General features: G+C 42.1%; 1 protein-coding gene across 4 annotated transcripts in view; it reads left to right on the forward strand.

Annotated features, from left to right (window-relative positions):
* The window catches only part of LOC121563519 (limbic system-associated membrane protein), a 1,168,857-nt gene that overhangs the window by 1,148,417 nt on the left and 3,243 nt on the right, over positions 1–17,197 (forward strand). For all 4 annotated transcript variants that reach the window (XM_041875420.2, XM_041875421.2, XM_041875419.2 and 1 more), the window contains 3 exons: positions 8,420–8,551; positions 8,722–8,842; positions 16,985–17,133. In XM_041875420.2, coding sequence (XP_041731354.1) covers positions 8,420–8,551; positions 8,722–8,842; positions 16,985–17,133 — 402 coding nt within the window. The remainder of the gene's footprint in view (positions 1–8,419; positions 8,552–8,721; positions 8,843–16,984; positions 17,134–17,197) is intronic.

A 17,197-nucleotide genomic window follows, 5' to 3' on the forward strand; every position in this document is an offset into this window, starting at 1 on the left:
CTATGAGTGACTTGGACTAGGTCTCAACAATACACCACTCATCCTGTCCACCACAGCTCAGAATGATACACACGCCAGAGTCCCCACCTCTGTCAGCCCTGAGATTGAAGTAGAGCACTTCCCAGAACTAGTCACACAATCCCAAGGTCCCTGACTTGCATGTTCATGGAGGGCTCACTACTCCTCCGTGTTCAGTGCAGGAAACAGGCAGTGCCTTGCTGACATTCTCCAGGCTGTCCCTGAGAAGGCTGTGACCTGTGAGATGTGACAGGCCCTTGTCAGGGTGGCTCAGGTTCAGCCCTGGCAGCGGGTTTGACACATGTAGAGGGCTGCTTGTGCGAGGGGATTAAGTGCTCCCCCCAGGGATCACAGAGACAGAGAGAGAGTTCCACATCTGGCACTGCAGCTGATCCCAGACCTGTCCACTGTCACTGGAGGTTTATCCCCTCACACACACACACACACACACACACACACACACACACACACACACACACACACATTAGCACCATCCAGCCACACTGAGTAAGAAGAGGCACACTTGTTGCTGTGTGACTCTCTCCCATCATCACTCACAGCTCCCCTCCAGGCCTTTGTGACCACAACGTGGTGCATCATGGGATGTGCTAAGGATGATGTGACCTGAGTGTCCTTGGTCAACACAAAGAGCGTGTCCCAAGGGAACGCTATTTGACCAATCCATAAAGACTCAGGAAATTAGAAGCCATGCTGGAATAATGTGGAGTCTATTATTGACACTCTAGATCCAAACTGTTACAGACCTATATCCATCCTGCCCTGCCTTTCGAAAGTATTTGAAAGCCAAGTTAACAAACAGATCACCGTCCATTTCAAATCCCACCGTACTTTCTCCGCTATGCAATCTGGTTTCCGAGCTGGTCATGGGTGCACCTCAGCCGCGCTCAAGGTCCTAAACTATATAATAACTGTGATTGATAAAAGACAGTACTGTGCAGCCGTCTTCATCGACCTGGCCAAGGCTTTTGACTCTGTCAATCACCGCATTCTTATTGGCAGACTAAATAGCCTTGGTTTCTCAAATGACTGCCTCGCCTGGTTCACCAACTACTTCTCAGATAGAGTTCAATGTATCAAATCGGAGGGCCTGTTGTCTGGACCTCTGGCAGTCTCTATGGGGGTGCCACAGGTTTCAATTCTCGGGCCGACTCTATTCTCTGTGTATATCAATGATGTCGCTCTTGCTGCTGGTGACTCTCAGATCCACCTCTACGCAGTGTTGTATATATCTGGCCCTTCATTGGACACTGTGTTAACAAACCTCCAAACGAGCTTCAATGCCATACAACACTCCTTCCGTGGCCTCCAACTGCTCTTAAACGCTAGTAAAACTAAATGCATGCTCTTCAATCGAACGCTGCTTGCACCTGCCCGCCCGACTAGAATCACTACTCTCGGCGGGTCAGACTTAGAATATGTGGACAACTACAAATACCTAGGTGTCTGGTTAGACCGTAAACTCTCCTTCCAGACTCACATTAAGTATCTCCAATCCAAAGTTAAATCTAGAATCGGCTTCCTATTTCGCAACAAAGCCTCCTTCACTCATGCTGCTAAACATGCCCTCTTAAAAAACGGACTATCCTACCGATCCTTGACTTCGGCGATGTCATTTACAAAATAGCTTCCAACACTCTACTCAGCAAATTGGATGTAGTCTATCACAGTGCCATCCGTTTTGTCACCAAAGCCCCATATACTACCCACCATTGTGACCTGTACGCTCTCGTTGGCTGGCCCTCACTACATATTCGTCGCCAAACCCACTGGCTCCAGGTCATCTATAAATCACTTCTAGGCAAATCCCCGCCTTATCTTTGATCATTGGTCACCATAACAACACCCACCCGTAGTATGCATTCCAGCAGATATATCTCACTGGTCATCCCCAAAGCCAACACCTCCTTTGGCCGCCATTCCTTCCAGTTCTCTGCTGCAAATGACTGGAACGAACTGCAAAAATCTCTGAAGCTGGAGACTCTTATCTCCCTCACTAACTTTAAGCATCAGTTGTCAGAACACCTTACCAATCACTGCCCCTGTACACAGCCCATCTGTAAATAGCCCACCCAACTACCTAATCCCCATATTGTTATTTACATTGTTATTTATTTTGCTCATTTGCACCCCAGTATCTCTATTTGCACATCATCTTCTGCACATGTTAATACTACAGTGTTAATACTAAATTGTAATGATTTTGCACTATGGCCTATTTATTGCCTTACATCCATAACTTACTACATTTGCACACACTGTATATAGATTTTCTATTGTGTTATTGACTGTACGTTTTGTTTATTCCATATGTAACTCTGTGTTGTTGTTGTTTTTATTGCACTGCTTTGCTTTATCTTGGCCAGGTCGCAGTTGTAAATGAGAACTTGTTTTCAACTGGCTTACCTGGTTAAATAAAGGTGAAATAAAAATAAATAAAAATGATTCAATAAAATAGATTTGTTTATCTGATGCGCTGATAAGCGTGATACGGCAAGCCTGCACTAATGGGAATGATATCTGTAAAATGGTTTTAGGCTTTATCTAAGAGTGGTCTTTCATTGAGGTTAAAATGTTTCCCTAAAGCATGTGGTTGTTGTCATTTTGGTTGGCGCTATATCTGCTGACTTGACCAAAAGAATGCTAAAGATGGGTGGTGCTTTAGCTCAGTCATTTATTCATTATCTTCCCACTAAGAGTCTTAAAGAACAGACTGGGGTAATTATGTATTGACCCCTCATCATCTAAATCAGACACTGGCCTGACAAAAAGATTGATTCCATGTGTTAGGGAAAGAGAAAGCCGAGCCTTTTCCATTTGAAAACACTTAGAAAGTAGTGTTGACAAAAGAAAAGAAATGTTCCAGAGCCATTTGTGCCATTCTCCCCAAGTTCTCCCGAAATCAACTGCTTAACATAAATTAGTATTCACAAAATAAATGTAACATTTCGCACAGTGGTAAATGATGCTCATGAATAATGCATGATCATGCAAATTAGCATTTAGTTGCCAACTGCAGTTGCGCCGCTATGTGATGCTGAGTCTCTCCTCACTGATGGTTTGTGCTTTGCTCACTATAGTGTCTCAAATCTGCCTTCTAGTTCCCTTATGAAAGGTCTGTCAAAAACACTGGCTCGCCAACAGACACACACACAATCACACACTTGAACTACCCTGTTCAAGGAAACATAATCAGAAATATAAGGGCTCTTTTGGCTAGGCGGGCATTCCGTGCTGCAGTACGAGGCTCAAACGTGAGTGGAATTTCTGTGATTCCATGCTAATGTGACCAGGATTAGAGCTGACCTACCCAATCCCATCTGATTCATTCTGAGATGAGTTGTATAATGCTGCTGGCACTCAGCTCCCTCCTAGCACAGAGGACTCTGTGTGTGTGTGTGTGTGTGTGTGTGTGTGTCTGGGGGAGGTGGTAGTGGGCTGGGAGCACAGGAGGTTGGTGGCACCTTAATCGGGGAGGATGGCTCATAGTAATGGCTGGAACGGAATACATGGATGTGTTTGATACCATTCCATTTATGCCGTTCCAGCAATTATTATGAACTGTCCTCCCCTCAGCAGCCCCCTGTGGTTGGAAGCCCTCTCCTTCTCTGTTGTGGTCAGCTGTTGAGACAAACCCAAAGTAATGCGGCTCAATGCAAATAACCTTTCACCACACATTTATGAGTGTGAGGCTCCCAAATCCTGGTGCTCGATAGCCCTAGGGACGTACGCCTTTCATTCAGAACTAGAATTTGTTGGAAAATAATTATATGCATTGTCTTTCAGTGTTGCAACACAATAAATTAAAGGATGGCACGAGCAAAATTTAGCTTTTCATCAAAGTTGAATTTTAAGTGCTATTTTCATAGGGAGGTTTTAAGTTCCGTTTTCATAATAAACACTGTTCATTATAAATGGGTGAGAGTCATGAAGTGGAAATAGTTGATTTAATTGTCATAGCTTATCATGCGTTTGCAGCTTAGCAAGATAGATAGATGTAGGGCCTATCTAAAGTACATCCGGGCTCAAAGCAAGTTTGAGAAGTGTGGTGCTGAATGCCTTGTCTTGGACCTTAAACTTTCTCCTGTATTCACAATAAGCTAAAGTGAAGAGGGATGTTTAGCAATGCTAGGCAGAGCTAGGCGCTCAACAGGATGGTCTTGGACAGTTCTCCTAGGGGTCTGTCTGCGTCAAGTGAAGATCATTGGCTTTGTTTTTAACTGAGTAAGCCCAGGACTTTAGGGGGAGAATGGTATAGAGCACCTATTTATGTCTTACACTTGTATACACAGTCAGAACAGGATACAGGCATAGACACACTCTCTCACACACACACACACACACACACACACACACACACACACACAAACACACACCTCAGTCTTCAATTTTCTACAGTTCACACACAGCCACGTACAAAAACATGCACACCCACACAAACTCTCAATGTCTGTGATTTGGAATTCCTCTCTTTCTTTCCCACTCTCTCTCTCTCTCTCTCTGTCTCTCATTCCTCTTTCTTTTTTCACGCAACTCAAACTGATTTATTGCTCTGACAATCTAAGATGATTTTGTGAAATAAGAAATGTGCACTCCATTCTCTCCCACCTCATTGGGTTTCTCACTCACTGGATTAGCATAGAGTTGTAAGGCTGTGCCATCATGTGATTTTTAATGTGCACGCTCCAAATCAATCACTTTTCCATTCCCCGTGGGGCCCATGGAAAGCAGTGACTTATACCTGCTGAATCCACACAGGGATACAGTGGGGGAAAAAAGTATTTAGTCAGCCACCAATTGTGCAAGTTCTCCCACTTAAAAAGATGAGAGAGGCCTGTAATTTTCATAATAGGTACACGTCAACTATGACAGACAAATTGTGGAAAAAAATCCAGAAAATCACATTGTAGGATTTTTTATGAATTTATTTGCAAATTATGGTGGAAAATAAGTATTTGGTCACCTACAAACAAGCAAGATTTCTGGCTCTCACAGACCTGTAACTTCTTCTTTAAGAGGCTCCTCTGTCCTCCACTTGTTACCTGTATTAATGGCACCTGTTTGAACTTGTTATCAGTATAAAATACACCTGTCCACAACCTCAAACAGTCACACTCCAAACTCCACTATGGCCAAGACCAAAGAGCTGTCAAAGGACACCAGAAACAAAATTGTAGACCTGCACCAGGCTGGGAAGACTGAATCTGCAATAGGTAAGCAGCTTGGTTTGAAGAAATCAACTGTGGGAGCAATTATTAGGAAATGGAAGACATACAAGACCACTGATAATCTCCCTCGATCTGGGGCTCCATGCAAGATCTCACCCCGTGGGGTCAAAATTATCACAAGGTGAGCAAAAATCCCAGAACCACAAGGTGGGACCTAGTGAATGACCTGCAGAGAGCTGGGACAAAAGTAACAAAGCCTACCATCAGTAACACACTACGCCGCCAGGGACTCAAATCCTGCAGTGCCAGACGTGTCCCCCTGCTTAAGCCAGTACATGTCCAGGCCCGTCTGAAGTTTGCTAGAGTGCATTTGGATGATCCAGAAGAGGATTGGGAGAATGTCATATGGTCAGATGAAACCAAAATAGAACTTTTTGGTAAAAACTCAACTCGTCGTGTTTGGAGGACAAAGAATGCTGAGTTGCATCCAAAGAACACCATACCTACTGTGAAGCATGGGGGTGGAAACATCATGCTTTGGGGCTGTTTTTCTGCAAAGGGACCAGGACGACTGATCCGTGTAAAGGAAAGAATGAATGGGGCCATGTATCGTGAGATTTTGAGTGAAAACCTCCTTCCATCAGCAAGGACATTGAAGATTAAACGTGGCTGGGTCTTTCAGCATGACAATGATCCCAAACACACCGCCCGGGCAACGAAGGAGTGGCTTCGTAAGAAGCATTTCAAGGTCCTGGAGTGGCCTAGCCAGTCTCCAGATCTCAACCCCATAGAAAATCTTTGGAGGGAGTTGAAAGTCCGTGTTGCCCAGCGACAGCCCCAAAACATTACTGCTCTAGAGGAGATCTGCATGGAGGAATGGGCCAAAATACCAGCAACAGTGTGTGAAAACCTTACAGAAAACGTTTATATAATATAATATAATATGCCATTTAGCAGACGCTTTTATCCAAAGCGACTTACAGTCATGCGTGCATACATTTTTTTGTGTATGGGTGGTCCCGGGGATCGAACCCACTACCTTGGCGTTACAAGCGCCGTGCTCTACCAGCTGAGCTACAGAGGACCACCTTTGACCTGTGTCATTGCCAACAAAGGGTATATAACAAAGTATTGAGAAACTTTTGTTATTGACCAAATACTTATTTTCCACCATAATTTGCAAATAAATTCATTACAAATCCTACAATGTGATTTTCTGGATTTTTTTTTCTCATTTTGTCTGTCATAGTTGACGTGTACCTATGATGAAAATTACAGGCCTCTCTCATCTTTTTAAGTGGGAGAATTTGCACAATTGGTGGCTGACTAAATACTTTTTTTCCCCACTGTAGAATAGCTATAGAAACAGGTTCTTTCCTGGTGAAGGTAAGCCTATTTTTCATCATTACTTTGGTTCTGAGAGTTAATACTTAATGTGCATGTAAAGAGATAACAGTGTTTATCATGAGGCTGCTCAAGCCTCCTGGGGGACATTTTTTATTTAATAGAGTTATTAATTAAACAATAAATCTGGTCATATTCATGACACAGTTGTCTCTGGACCCTGCTGAGTTATTGACTTAATGTTTCCAGTTCACTATTAGTTGCATTATTATAATAATTTTGGTCACACTTTATTAGGATAGTCCGGATTTTCCCTCTGTAGATGGAAACCGGTTACGGATAGGGTTAGGTTTAGAATAAGGGTTAGGGTAAGGGTGAAGGTTAGGGTTAGGTTAAGGTTAGAGTTAGAGCTTGGGTAAGGGTTAGTAGATAGTATATATTTTACTGATAGTCTGTAGATAGTCCATCTGTAGTTGCTCTACACACTATCCAAATAAAGTGTTACCTAGATTGCTACTGTAAGGAAGCTACAGGACTGTAGATTGTAGCCAAGTCCTCTTCTCTCTCTAGCCACTCAATAAAAATATATTCAGGTGAAGTCCAAATGTCTTAACGATAAAACGATCAAGCAGCCACAATACATTTCCATGGCAACCGATTTCAATCCTACTTTCCATTCCATCCTACTTTGTCAATGCTGAGTGTGTTTGATATGGCTGCAGTGGCCATGCTAGGAGGACCCTTTGATCTGAGTGCTCTTTTCATGAGCATTGAACTACACCAGACAATAATACCAAACAGAGAAACAGAGGCGTAGCCATAGAGATCCTGTTAAATTACTAGTAAATTACTAGCATTCTAGTTCTATGGGTGTAGCACAGAAAGAGCTTGATACATTGGGCATGCAGCTGTGAATGCTGTTGCTATGCAGTTCGAGACTTGAAATTGAGGTTGTTAGGTATGTTTACTGAGACCACATTTCAGATTTAGCCACAAACAAATCTATGAGAATAACTTGAGAGTCTCTAATAGGAAAAATGTGATATGTCAAAAGTTTTATTTTTGTTTTGTTATTGAAGACAAGGTAGGTGTGTGTTCACATAGCAAATAAATTGTTTTGGAACAGCCTTCCATATCCAAGTTCCAGGGTTGTTACTTAATTTCACAGGGTAGAAGATCTCGCTCCCTGAGTGTCAGCTCAGTTAAGGCGTGCCCATTGTTTTATTTAGTCGGGTTCGGTGGCATTTGGAGGTTTAGCTGTTTGTTTTTTTGACACTGTCTCTGTCTTACACACATTTGCGGGGGGGTTGGAAAAAACATGTTAGTTATAAGGTTAAACATGTCTCAGGAGTCTTCATGCATTCACTGCAGGCTATTGTTCCTATCAATCAATATCCATTTAGAAATGCCAAGAGAAATGTTGATACAGTACACTATTGTTTCGTTTGTGAACAGCTTTAGTCAATGTTACCCCATGGTACCTTCGTCAATGCTATCCAATGGCAATGTATGTAGTAATTGTACCGGGTATCTAATCAACCCAAGACAGCACTGCAGAGTCAGCGTCTTATCCGCATGCTTGGTATTCTCCTCATCCTGATCACTCCTAGATCTGACTGGGAAATATGTCCATATTCAGAGTAGATAGGCTAAATGAGAGAAGCTCAGGAGACATACGTGACTAGTTAAGGAACTGATGTTTCAGGTCCGTCCATTTGATGCTGCATTCGAACATTTGGTCCGACATTAATTTGCTAATCAGGCTTATTGGAAGTAATGACGGCATCAGTGTTCTGCTTTTCCTGGAAGCTATTCTGTTTTCCCTCTGTCCTCCATTCACCCTCTCTCTCTCTCTCTGTGTCTCCCCACAGCTGATTCTCTAGATGGGGAGGAGTACCTGGATATATCAGGGATCATGAGGAACCAGGCGGGCCGCTACGAATGCAAAGCCAGCAATGACGTGGCAACACCGGACGTCAAATACGTCAATGTTGTCGTCAACTGTAAGTCACTTTTTGGGGGGTGACTCCTGTTTCTCCTGGCCTTATGTTTTTTTATAATGCCCAGTTTACTACATTGAGATCCATGATGTGTCTTTCATGAATTGATGATTGGTTTTATGCAGAGAGGAAAAAAATATAACCAAGATGAACTGTTGTGATTGAATCCTCAGATCCTCCCGCTATCAAGAATGCCAAGAGCTCTGAAACCCAGGTGGGCCGAATGGGGGTTCTTCAGTGTGACGCGGCCGCAGTGCCCAAACCAGAGTTTGAGTGGTACAGAGATGACAAGAGGTAAGCATTTTGTGGTTGTTTGAGTCCCAGATTTCCCCTTTAATACATATCCTTTGGTCACAATGGGGGAAGAGCCTACCCTATCATCAGGCAGAGGAGTCTGGTGGGAGGAGCTATAGGAGGATGGGCACATTGTGATGGCTGGAATGGAATGAATAGAATGGGATCAAACATATGGAAACCCCGTTTGACTCCATACCATTAATTCCATTCCAGCCATTACAATGAGCCCGTCCTCCTATAGCTCCTCCCACCAGACTCCTCTGCCTGTCAAATGAAAATGTAAAATTGTCTAGGCAACCAATTTCACACCTGTGACAGAGAGGACACTTATAGAGGAGAACTGTAGGTGGACATTTGTATGTGATCATATTCCAGCTAAGCAATGACAACCATGTTCCTTTCCTCTTAACACTAGCACACCTTAGCACTTAGCACACCTCTTAGCACACCTCTGAGATTGCTTCACTGTAACATATTCAGTGGCTATGCAAAGCAGAAAAGTGAAAGTGTTTATGGTAATATTCATGAAAATAAAATTACAGAAACTAAACAGTCTTTATAAGCTCTAAGTCAAGTTGATGTTTGTGATAAAACATTATAAATTGAGGAGCAAAAGTAGTCTATGTACTCAGTATAGAATTTATGATTGTTCAGATATTTCAATTGTTCACTACCATTATCTTATAACAATGGGTCAGTCAGCACTTTGCCCTTCTGACTCCAATCATTTCACGTCCCTTTTGATTAGCTGAGGTGATTTGGTCAAGTGTGAAAAGCTCTATATAGAAACAATTGATCCTTGATTGCGATACGGTTTTGGAAACCTTTAACACTCAACTTAATTATCATCCCAATTTTGTTTTTCACAAATGCAAAAGATACACTTACTACACTGGTTTAATTTTATGTAAAAAATAATTTTGACATTAAACCTCCAAAATGTAATTCATTCATAAACCTTTTTAATTTCCATATGTACTAGGAAGCTAAGTCTTTGTTTCTTGGCTTTCAGGAATGTCACTGAAAAAGTGCCCAGGTCTTGAAAAAGAACAAATTAAACTGATTGAAAGTATAATGAGGATATCAGCAAACAAATGGCGTGGTCAAGGCTACGACAGCGCCAGTGCAATGAGTGGAGCTTACTCAGGTGTTCAAAAGCGGATATCAGACCGAGAGCCTAATGCTTCTTAGGTAGTTCATTATGAGTTTTAGTTTAGGAAACGATCTCTCCGCAGAAGCGACAGTTAAAGGGATGGTTAAAAATAGCTTGATTGCCGTAGCAACATCAGGGAAACTGGGCAGAAGGGAGTGGTGCTTCAAATACAGCAGTTCTGCAACATCCTTAATTGAGCCTCTCATTCGCCTTAATTCCCGGCCTCAACACCTTACGGAAAGAGATTAACTACAGTGGGGAAAAAAAGTATTTAGTCAGCCACCAATTCTGCAAGTTCTCCCACTTAAAAAGATGAGAGAGGCCTGTAATTTTCATCATAGGTACACGTCAACTATGACAGACAAAATGAGATTTTTTTTTCCAGAAAATCACATTGTAGGATTTTTTATGAATTTATTTGCAAATTATGGTGGAAAATAAGTATTTGGTCAATAACAAAAGTTTCTCAATACTTTGTTATATACCCTTTGTTGGCAATGACACAGGTCAAACGTTTTCTGTAAGTCTTCACAAGGTTTTCACACACTGTTGCTGGTATTTTGGCCCATTCCTCCATGCAGATCTCCTCTAGAGCAGTGATGTTTTGGGGCTGTTGCTGGGCAACACGGACTTTCAACTCCCTCCAAAGATTTTCTATGGGGTTGAGATCTGGAGACTGGCTAGGCCACTCCAGGACCTTGAAATGCTTCTTACGAAGCCACTCCTTCGTTGCCCGGGCGGTGTGTTTGGGATCATTGTCATGCTGAAAGACCCAGCCACGTTTCATCTTCTTGCTGATGGAAGGAGGTTTTCACTCAAAATCTCACGATACATGACCCCATTCATTCTTTCCTTTACACGGATCAGTCGTCCTGGTCCCTTTGCAGAAAAACAGCCCCAAAGCATGATGTTTCCACCCCCATGCTTCACAGTTGGTATGGTGTTCTTTGGATGCAACTCAGCATTCTTGGTCCTCCAAACACGACGAGTTGAGTTTTTACCAAAAAGTTCTATTTTGGTTTCATCTGACCATATGACATTCTCCCAATCCTCTTCTGGATCATCCAAATGCACTCTAGCAAACTTCAGACGGGCCTGGACATGTACTGGCTTAAGCAGGGGGACACGTCTGGCACTGCAGGATTTGAGTCCCTGGCGGCGTAGTGTGTTACTGATGGTAGGCTTTGTTACTTTGGTCCCAGCTCTCTGCAGGTCATTCACTAGGTCCCCCCATGTGGTTCTGGGATTTTTACTCACCTTGTGATAATTTTGACCCCACGGGGTGAGATCTTGCGTGGAGCCCCAGATCGAGGGAGATTATCAGTGGTCTTGTATGTCTTCCATTTCCTAATAATTGCTCCCACAGTTGATTTCTTCAAACCAAGCTGCTTACCTATTGCAGATTCAGTCTTCCCAGCCTGGTGCAGGTCTACAATTTTGTTTCTGGTGTCCTTTGACAGCTCTTTGGTCTTGGCCATAGTGGAGTTTGGAGTGTGACTGTTTGAGGTTGTGGACAGGTGTCTTTTATACTGATAACAAGTTCAAACAGGTGCCATTAATACAGGTAACAAGTGGAGGACAGAGGAGCCTCTTAAAGAAGAAGTTACAGGTCTGTGAGAGCCAGAAATCTTGCTTGTTTGTAGGTGACCAAATACTTATTTTCCACCATAATTTGCAAATAAATTCATAAAAAATCCTACAAGGTGATTTTCTGGATTTTTTTTTTCTCTATTTGTCTGTGATAGTTGACGTGTACCTATGATGAAAATTACAGGCCTCTCTCATCTTTTTAAGTGGGAGAACTTGCACAATTGGTGGCTGACTAAATACTTTTTTCCCCCACTGTATATAGGAAGCTCTGGGGACAGGTTGTCTGGATACAAATTGGCAGATGCAAACAGGTTATCATATTTAGCAGACAACCGTTCTTGAGGGCTTTGAACAAAAATAAACGATTTTCGTTCATACTGGTGAACCGTCGTTTGAGTTGTGTGGTTGCAATATCAATAGTCCCTTATCTCTGGTATATCTTGGCATGCATCATTCAAGACTTAGTTTAAATTGTGTGCAGTGCAATGGACATACACTGAGTGTACAAAACATTATGAACACCTGCTCAATATTAGGAAGGTGTTCTTTATGTTTTGTACACTCAGTGTATAATGTACAATGTCTCAGGAAAAACTATCTGGGGTGGCAATACTCATGATAGAACAGTCGGGCCCGCAACCTAGACCTACAGGCCGTGGTGAAAACATTTGCACACAAAAAAGGAGGACTTCAGGAGACCAGGGGATTCTCTCAAGTTGGATTTAATTTGATTTAGGCATCATTTGTGTAGGCTATTAGCCAGACAAAACCCGCTGAATTCAACAATAGATAGTGGCTGAATTTATCCTCAAACCAACAACATTTTTCCTCATTGTTATTTTATGTGTAATTTTTTATAAATAGCACCTAAATTGCAGCTATAGATAGTACACTGCATAATGAAACAATCCCTAGTAACCTAGTGTTTTGAGGGTGGACCTAATGTATTATTTGGCATTAATAGACTGATTTTACACACAACAACTTTTCTATCCAAGCTGGGAGAGAGAGTGAGGACGGCTCAGTTCATGCAGGTTCAGGTAGCCTATATACAGCTGTATATTCAAAAAAGTCAATTGGTAGGTGATTGGTATTCTGTTGTATTAAACATTTATTTGACAATCTGCAATGTTTGAATTTCCAACTTTAATTACTGAAAATGCAATTACATAATTGCCACCAACCAGCCAGCAGTCAAAAAATGGCAGCATTGCGACAACGTGTATAGCATCGTGAAATATTAGGCTTAATCTGAGAAAATGATGACCAAATAGGCCTACCAATAAACATTTATCCATTAGCTAAAGCAAAGCTATGCCCTGGCACCATAGAAAGCCTATCATCGATTCGATAGGCATGCAGCCGCATAGACATGTTGCAATTTCAGCACCATGGACAGCGATCGGTTGTCTACTTTGTTAGTGGCTGTCTGGCTGACACATTCAATTATTATAATGGCTACATTGCAGGGGGCCCAGAGAAACTGTGTTACACCAGTGACTTACTGTTAGCTGTTTTATCACAGATTTCGACAAAGGTTTTTGTGTAACAGCTTCGAGACAAAAAATGTTTTGTGTTCCCTCCTGGGTTTCCATAAGCTCCGGAAGTGTCGTAGTTCAGGTAAATATGCAACGCAAAACACCTCCGCGTAAGTGTATCTTTTGTATTTGTAAAATTGTTTTTCGATGATAATTAAGTTGTGTTCAAGGTTTCCAAAACTGCATCACAAGGATTATTAACCTTTAGACAGAGCATCGGGGCTCTTAACATATAGGTTTGTGAATTAACTGTAAGGCGCTAACATTACTGTACATGAATGGGAAACATTTCGATTAGAAGGGAGAGTATACCTTCTTGTCAAATTGTTTTGGCTAGTAAAGAATTATGTATATTCACTAATGAATCAGCTGGCATACAGAATCAAACCACAATCCAAAAATCTAAATAACCAAGCCTTCCAAATGTTCCAGAAGCAATACTCCACAGAGGATATTTTTTTTGAAAATCAATACAATATCCCTTAAACAAGTCTTTGTGAATGTTCTCACTTGTATGGAGTTGAAAAAACTAGTCTTTTAAACTACGAAGAGTTTCTTGGTTACAAACATTTCTGACCACAACATCACAGTCAAGATGGCTTCCTGACACACCCACTCAAACCAGGAAGTGACTATGGGTGTGGCCTGGGAGTGAACGGGCGGAGCCCACAACCTTTACACATCTCAAGGAACCATGGAACATTCTGGATTACAATCTTACTGTAGTTGTTTTGTTCCCCTGAACTCCTGGCTTGGTTATTTCTTGAGAAAAATCCACATCTCAGGCCATCTGTTTTTGTGGATCCAGCGATATGCCACAATCCAAAATGAATGGAAAGGATAAGCACCATATCATTTCCAGATTTGCTGTGCTTATCTTTTCATTTGGGGTTGACTAATATAGCTAGATCTACACAGCCAATGGCATGGGATGTGGACTTGTGTTGACATTAGACTGCCTTTGAGGTCAGAAAACATCTGCCAAACTTTCAATTCAAACTCTAATATTCCTTTAAGTTCCCTTCCTTACCTCTGCATGATGTAGCATGTTATTACTTTATCTCCTTCAAATACTTGCTTAATGTAATACAATACCATAATATCAAATCATGCTTGGCCAGTTGATTTTATGTCTTGCCTTTAACAATGAACTTAATGTACCTTATCAAGCATATTTACTTCCACATTGCAAGAGGCTTGTTCCCCAACTTGTTTCCTGTAATTTCCTTTAACCTTACCAACACTGACCTTGTCATGACTGCCCACGACTGCTGTTACATTTGAACTACTTTACCACTGAGATCTCCACACAATCTCCCAGTGGCATCTGATGTATAGGAATCCTGTAGTGCTTATTGATAGTTTAGCAATTAGCATTTCCCAAGCCTGACCCACTCCTCCTAATCCTCTACTGGGGATTCTGAGGCTCATTACAGTTGCTGCTGCTTGGTCCTTTGATCTGGAACCTCCTGCGCCTCTATTAGTCTCTCTAGTTTATGATTACATTCCTCGTCTTGGCACCTGCCCTGAACTATGCCGCATGAAAGTCTTCGGGGAAGAGGAGGGTGGTACAGTATAGCCTGGTTAACCCTGACTGGACACTGCGCTCACTCATTGTGAACTGAAACAATGGTGAGTGTAGAGATCAGTCGGGTTTAACCAGGCTAGTTACAATACGTTGGTTCTTGTTCAGGCTCCTGTGCTGTTCAGAGCCTGATATTCCAACAATGTTGAATATGGGGAAGCGTTTTTGTTTCTCCCCATCAACATGAGTTGCTGTCACAACCTCTTGAGAACATTTTTCATTTTCCCTGCCACCTACAAAGCTCGACATGTCTTGTTGATTTCCTTTATCAACAGCCTGTAGACATCCTACTTCTGTCACTCACCGTTTCCTATAATAGCCTACTTTAGATGCACCCACATGCAAACTGGAGAGACGAAGAATGAGATGTGTCTGCCTGATTGTTTGACACATTCCCGTTCAAACCAGTCACCCTCTCTGTACCCTTTTCCCCCTTTCAATGCTGGAATCAAATATGTCCTTCTGTTAAAGAATGGCTGTGGCTTCTTAAAGATAATATGTAATTTAAAAGACATGTGCTGCCATCTGCCAGTGGAAGATGATGGTGCAATGAACTAGGTATTATTTGGATCCATTCACTGGATGCTTCAGACTTCACACAGTTGCTTATGACCTGACCATAGCAGGATATGTTGTATTCCCTACTGCTCAACCTGGACTTGGGGGTAGATGTAACATTGTAAATGTAAATCTGTCTTCCTCCATTTAGTATGATATGTTACGAATTCCAATTTGTTGTGGCTAACGTTAGCTAGGTGGCTAACGTTAGCTAGGTGGCTAATGTTAGCTAGGCTAGGTGTTAGGCTTAGAGTTTAAAGTTAGGGTTAAGGTTAGGAGTTAGGTTAAAGGGTTAGAGGAAGGGTTAGTTAACATGCTAAGTAGTTGCAAAGTAGCTAAAAAGTAGTAAGTAATTGCAAAGTTGCTAAAGTTGTCCGTGATGAGAATCGAACATGTAACCTTTGTGTTGCTAGACGTTTGCATTATATGCCCACCCTGTCCACCCCGAACAACTATCTACCCTCCCTCCTTTCGTTTTTGCCTCAACTAACTTTCTGTCTTATGTAACCATACCAAGCTGTGCTGTTAGAACCAAACCCAATCATCTAACAGCATGCATGTGCTCTGAAATCCCATAGTGCCTTTAGTATCTAGGGAGTCACCTGGCCCAGGTTTGATATTTCAGTCTAATGCCATTTTCCATGACATGAGCCACATGTCTTCATTGGCCTTATCATCACTGGTGGTGTGAACGATCCCACTAAAGTTTTGAAGTCCCTCCATGCTCAACCCAAGGTGTCCCACTAGGAGGATCTCAGCACTTTCTCAACTTTCTGCTTCCCCGCCACCAGATTATGCTGTCTCATGATGTGCACTGGCTTTCCTTTTTATGCAAATGTTTTATACTACCGTGTGTCAGCACAAAACCAAACCCACTGCCCCCTTAAGTCAGTCTCAGCTATCCTAGCACATTAGAATGTTAAAGGTTGGATCAGTTTGAAGCCCTTCATACATTACCTTAAGTGTGTCTCTACAATCTATTATATACTGACTATACCAAACATTATGAACACCTTCCCAATATTGAGTTGCCCCTCCCCCTTTTGCCCTTAGCCTCAATTCGTCGGGGCATGGACTCTACAAGGTGTCGAAAGCGTTCCACAGGGATGCTGGCCCATGTTGACTCCAATGCTTCCCACAGTTGCTTCTTGTTGGCTGGATGTCCTTGATACACACAGGAAACTGTTCAGTGTGATGAACCCAGCAGTGTTGCAGTTCTTGACACAAACCGGTACACCTGACCCCTACCACCACACCCCGTTCAAAGGCACTTAAATATTTTGTTTTGCCCATTCACCCTCTGAATGGCATACATACACAATCCATGTCTCAATTGTCTCAAGGCTTAAAAGTCCTTCTTTAACCTGTCTCCTCCCCTTCATCTACACTGATTGAAATGGATTTAACAAGTGACATCAATAAGGGATCAAAGCTTTCACCTGGATTCACCTGGTCAGTCTATGTCATGTTGTGTGTACTCAGTGTCAATAGACTCTATGATAAGGCAAACCGATGTTATCATAGTTCATTATTTGTATGTAAATGTATGCGAGGAACTGTGTGAATATTGATTTTCGCATTAATTTGTCTTTGAATCGATCTGACTAGTACTGTACTCTATGTATTCTAAAGACAAAAGTCGCAGACAAATCAGATGTCCTGAGTCTTATGCATATTGTATTATAATGCCTAACGTGATGTACCGTCTTGTCCAGGCTATCCAACGCCCAGGGAATCAGCATCCAGATTGTAGGGACCACAACTGTCCTGATGATCTCCAACGTTACAGAGGAGGACTATGGCAACTACACATGTGTTGCAACCAACAGACTCGGGATCCAAAATGCTAGTCTCTTCCTCTATAGTAAGTGACTTTGGAATAATATACAATCCCCCAAAATCTCTTAATTAAATGTCTCTGAAATTAG

Source organism: Coregonus clupeaformis, chromosome 5, assembly GCF_020615455.1.
Source record: "Coregonus clupeaformis isolate EN_2021a chromosome 5, ASM2061545v1, whole genome shotgun sequence".
NCBI classification, from domain to species: Eukaryota; Metazoa; Chordata; class Actinopteri; order Salmoniformes; family Salmonidae; genus Coregonus; species Coregonus clupeaformis.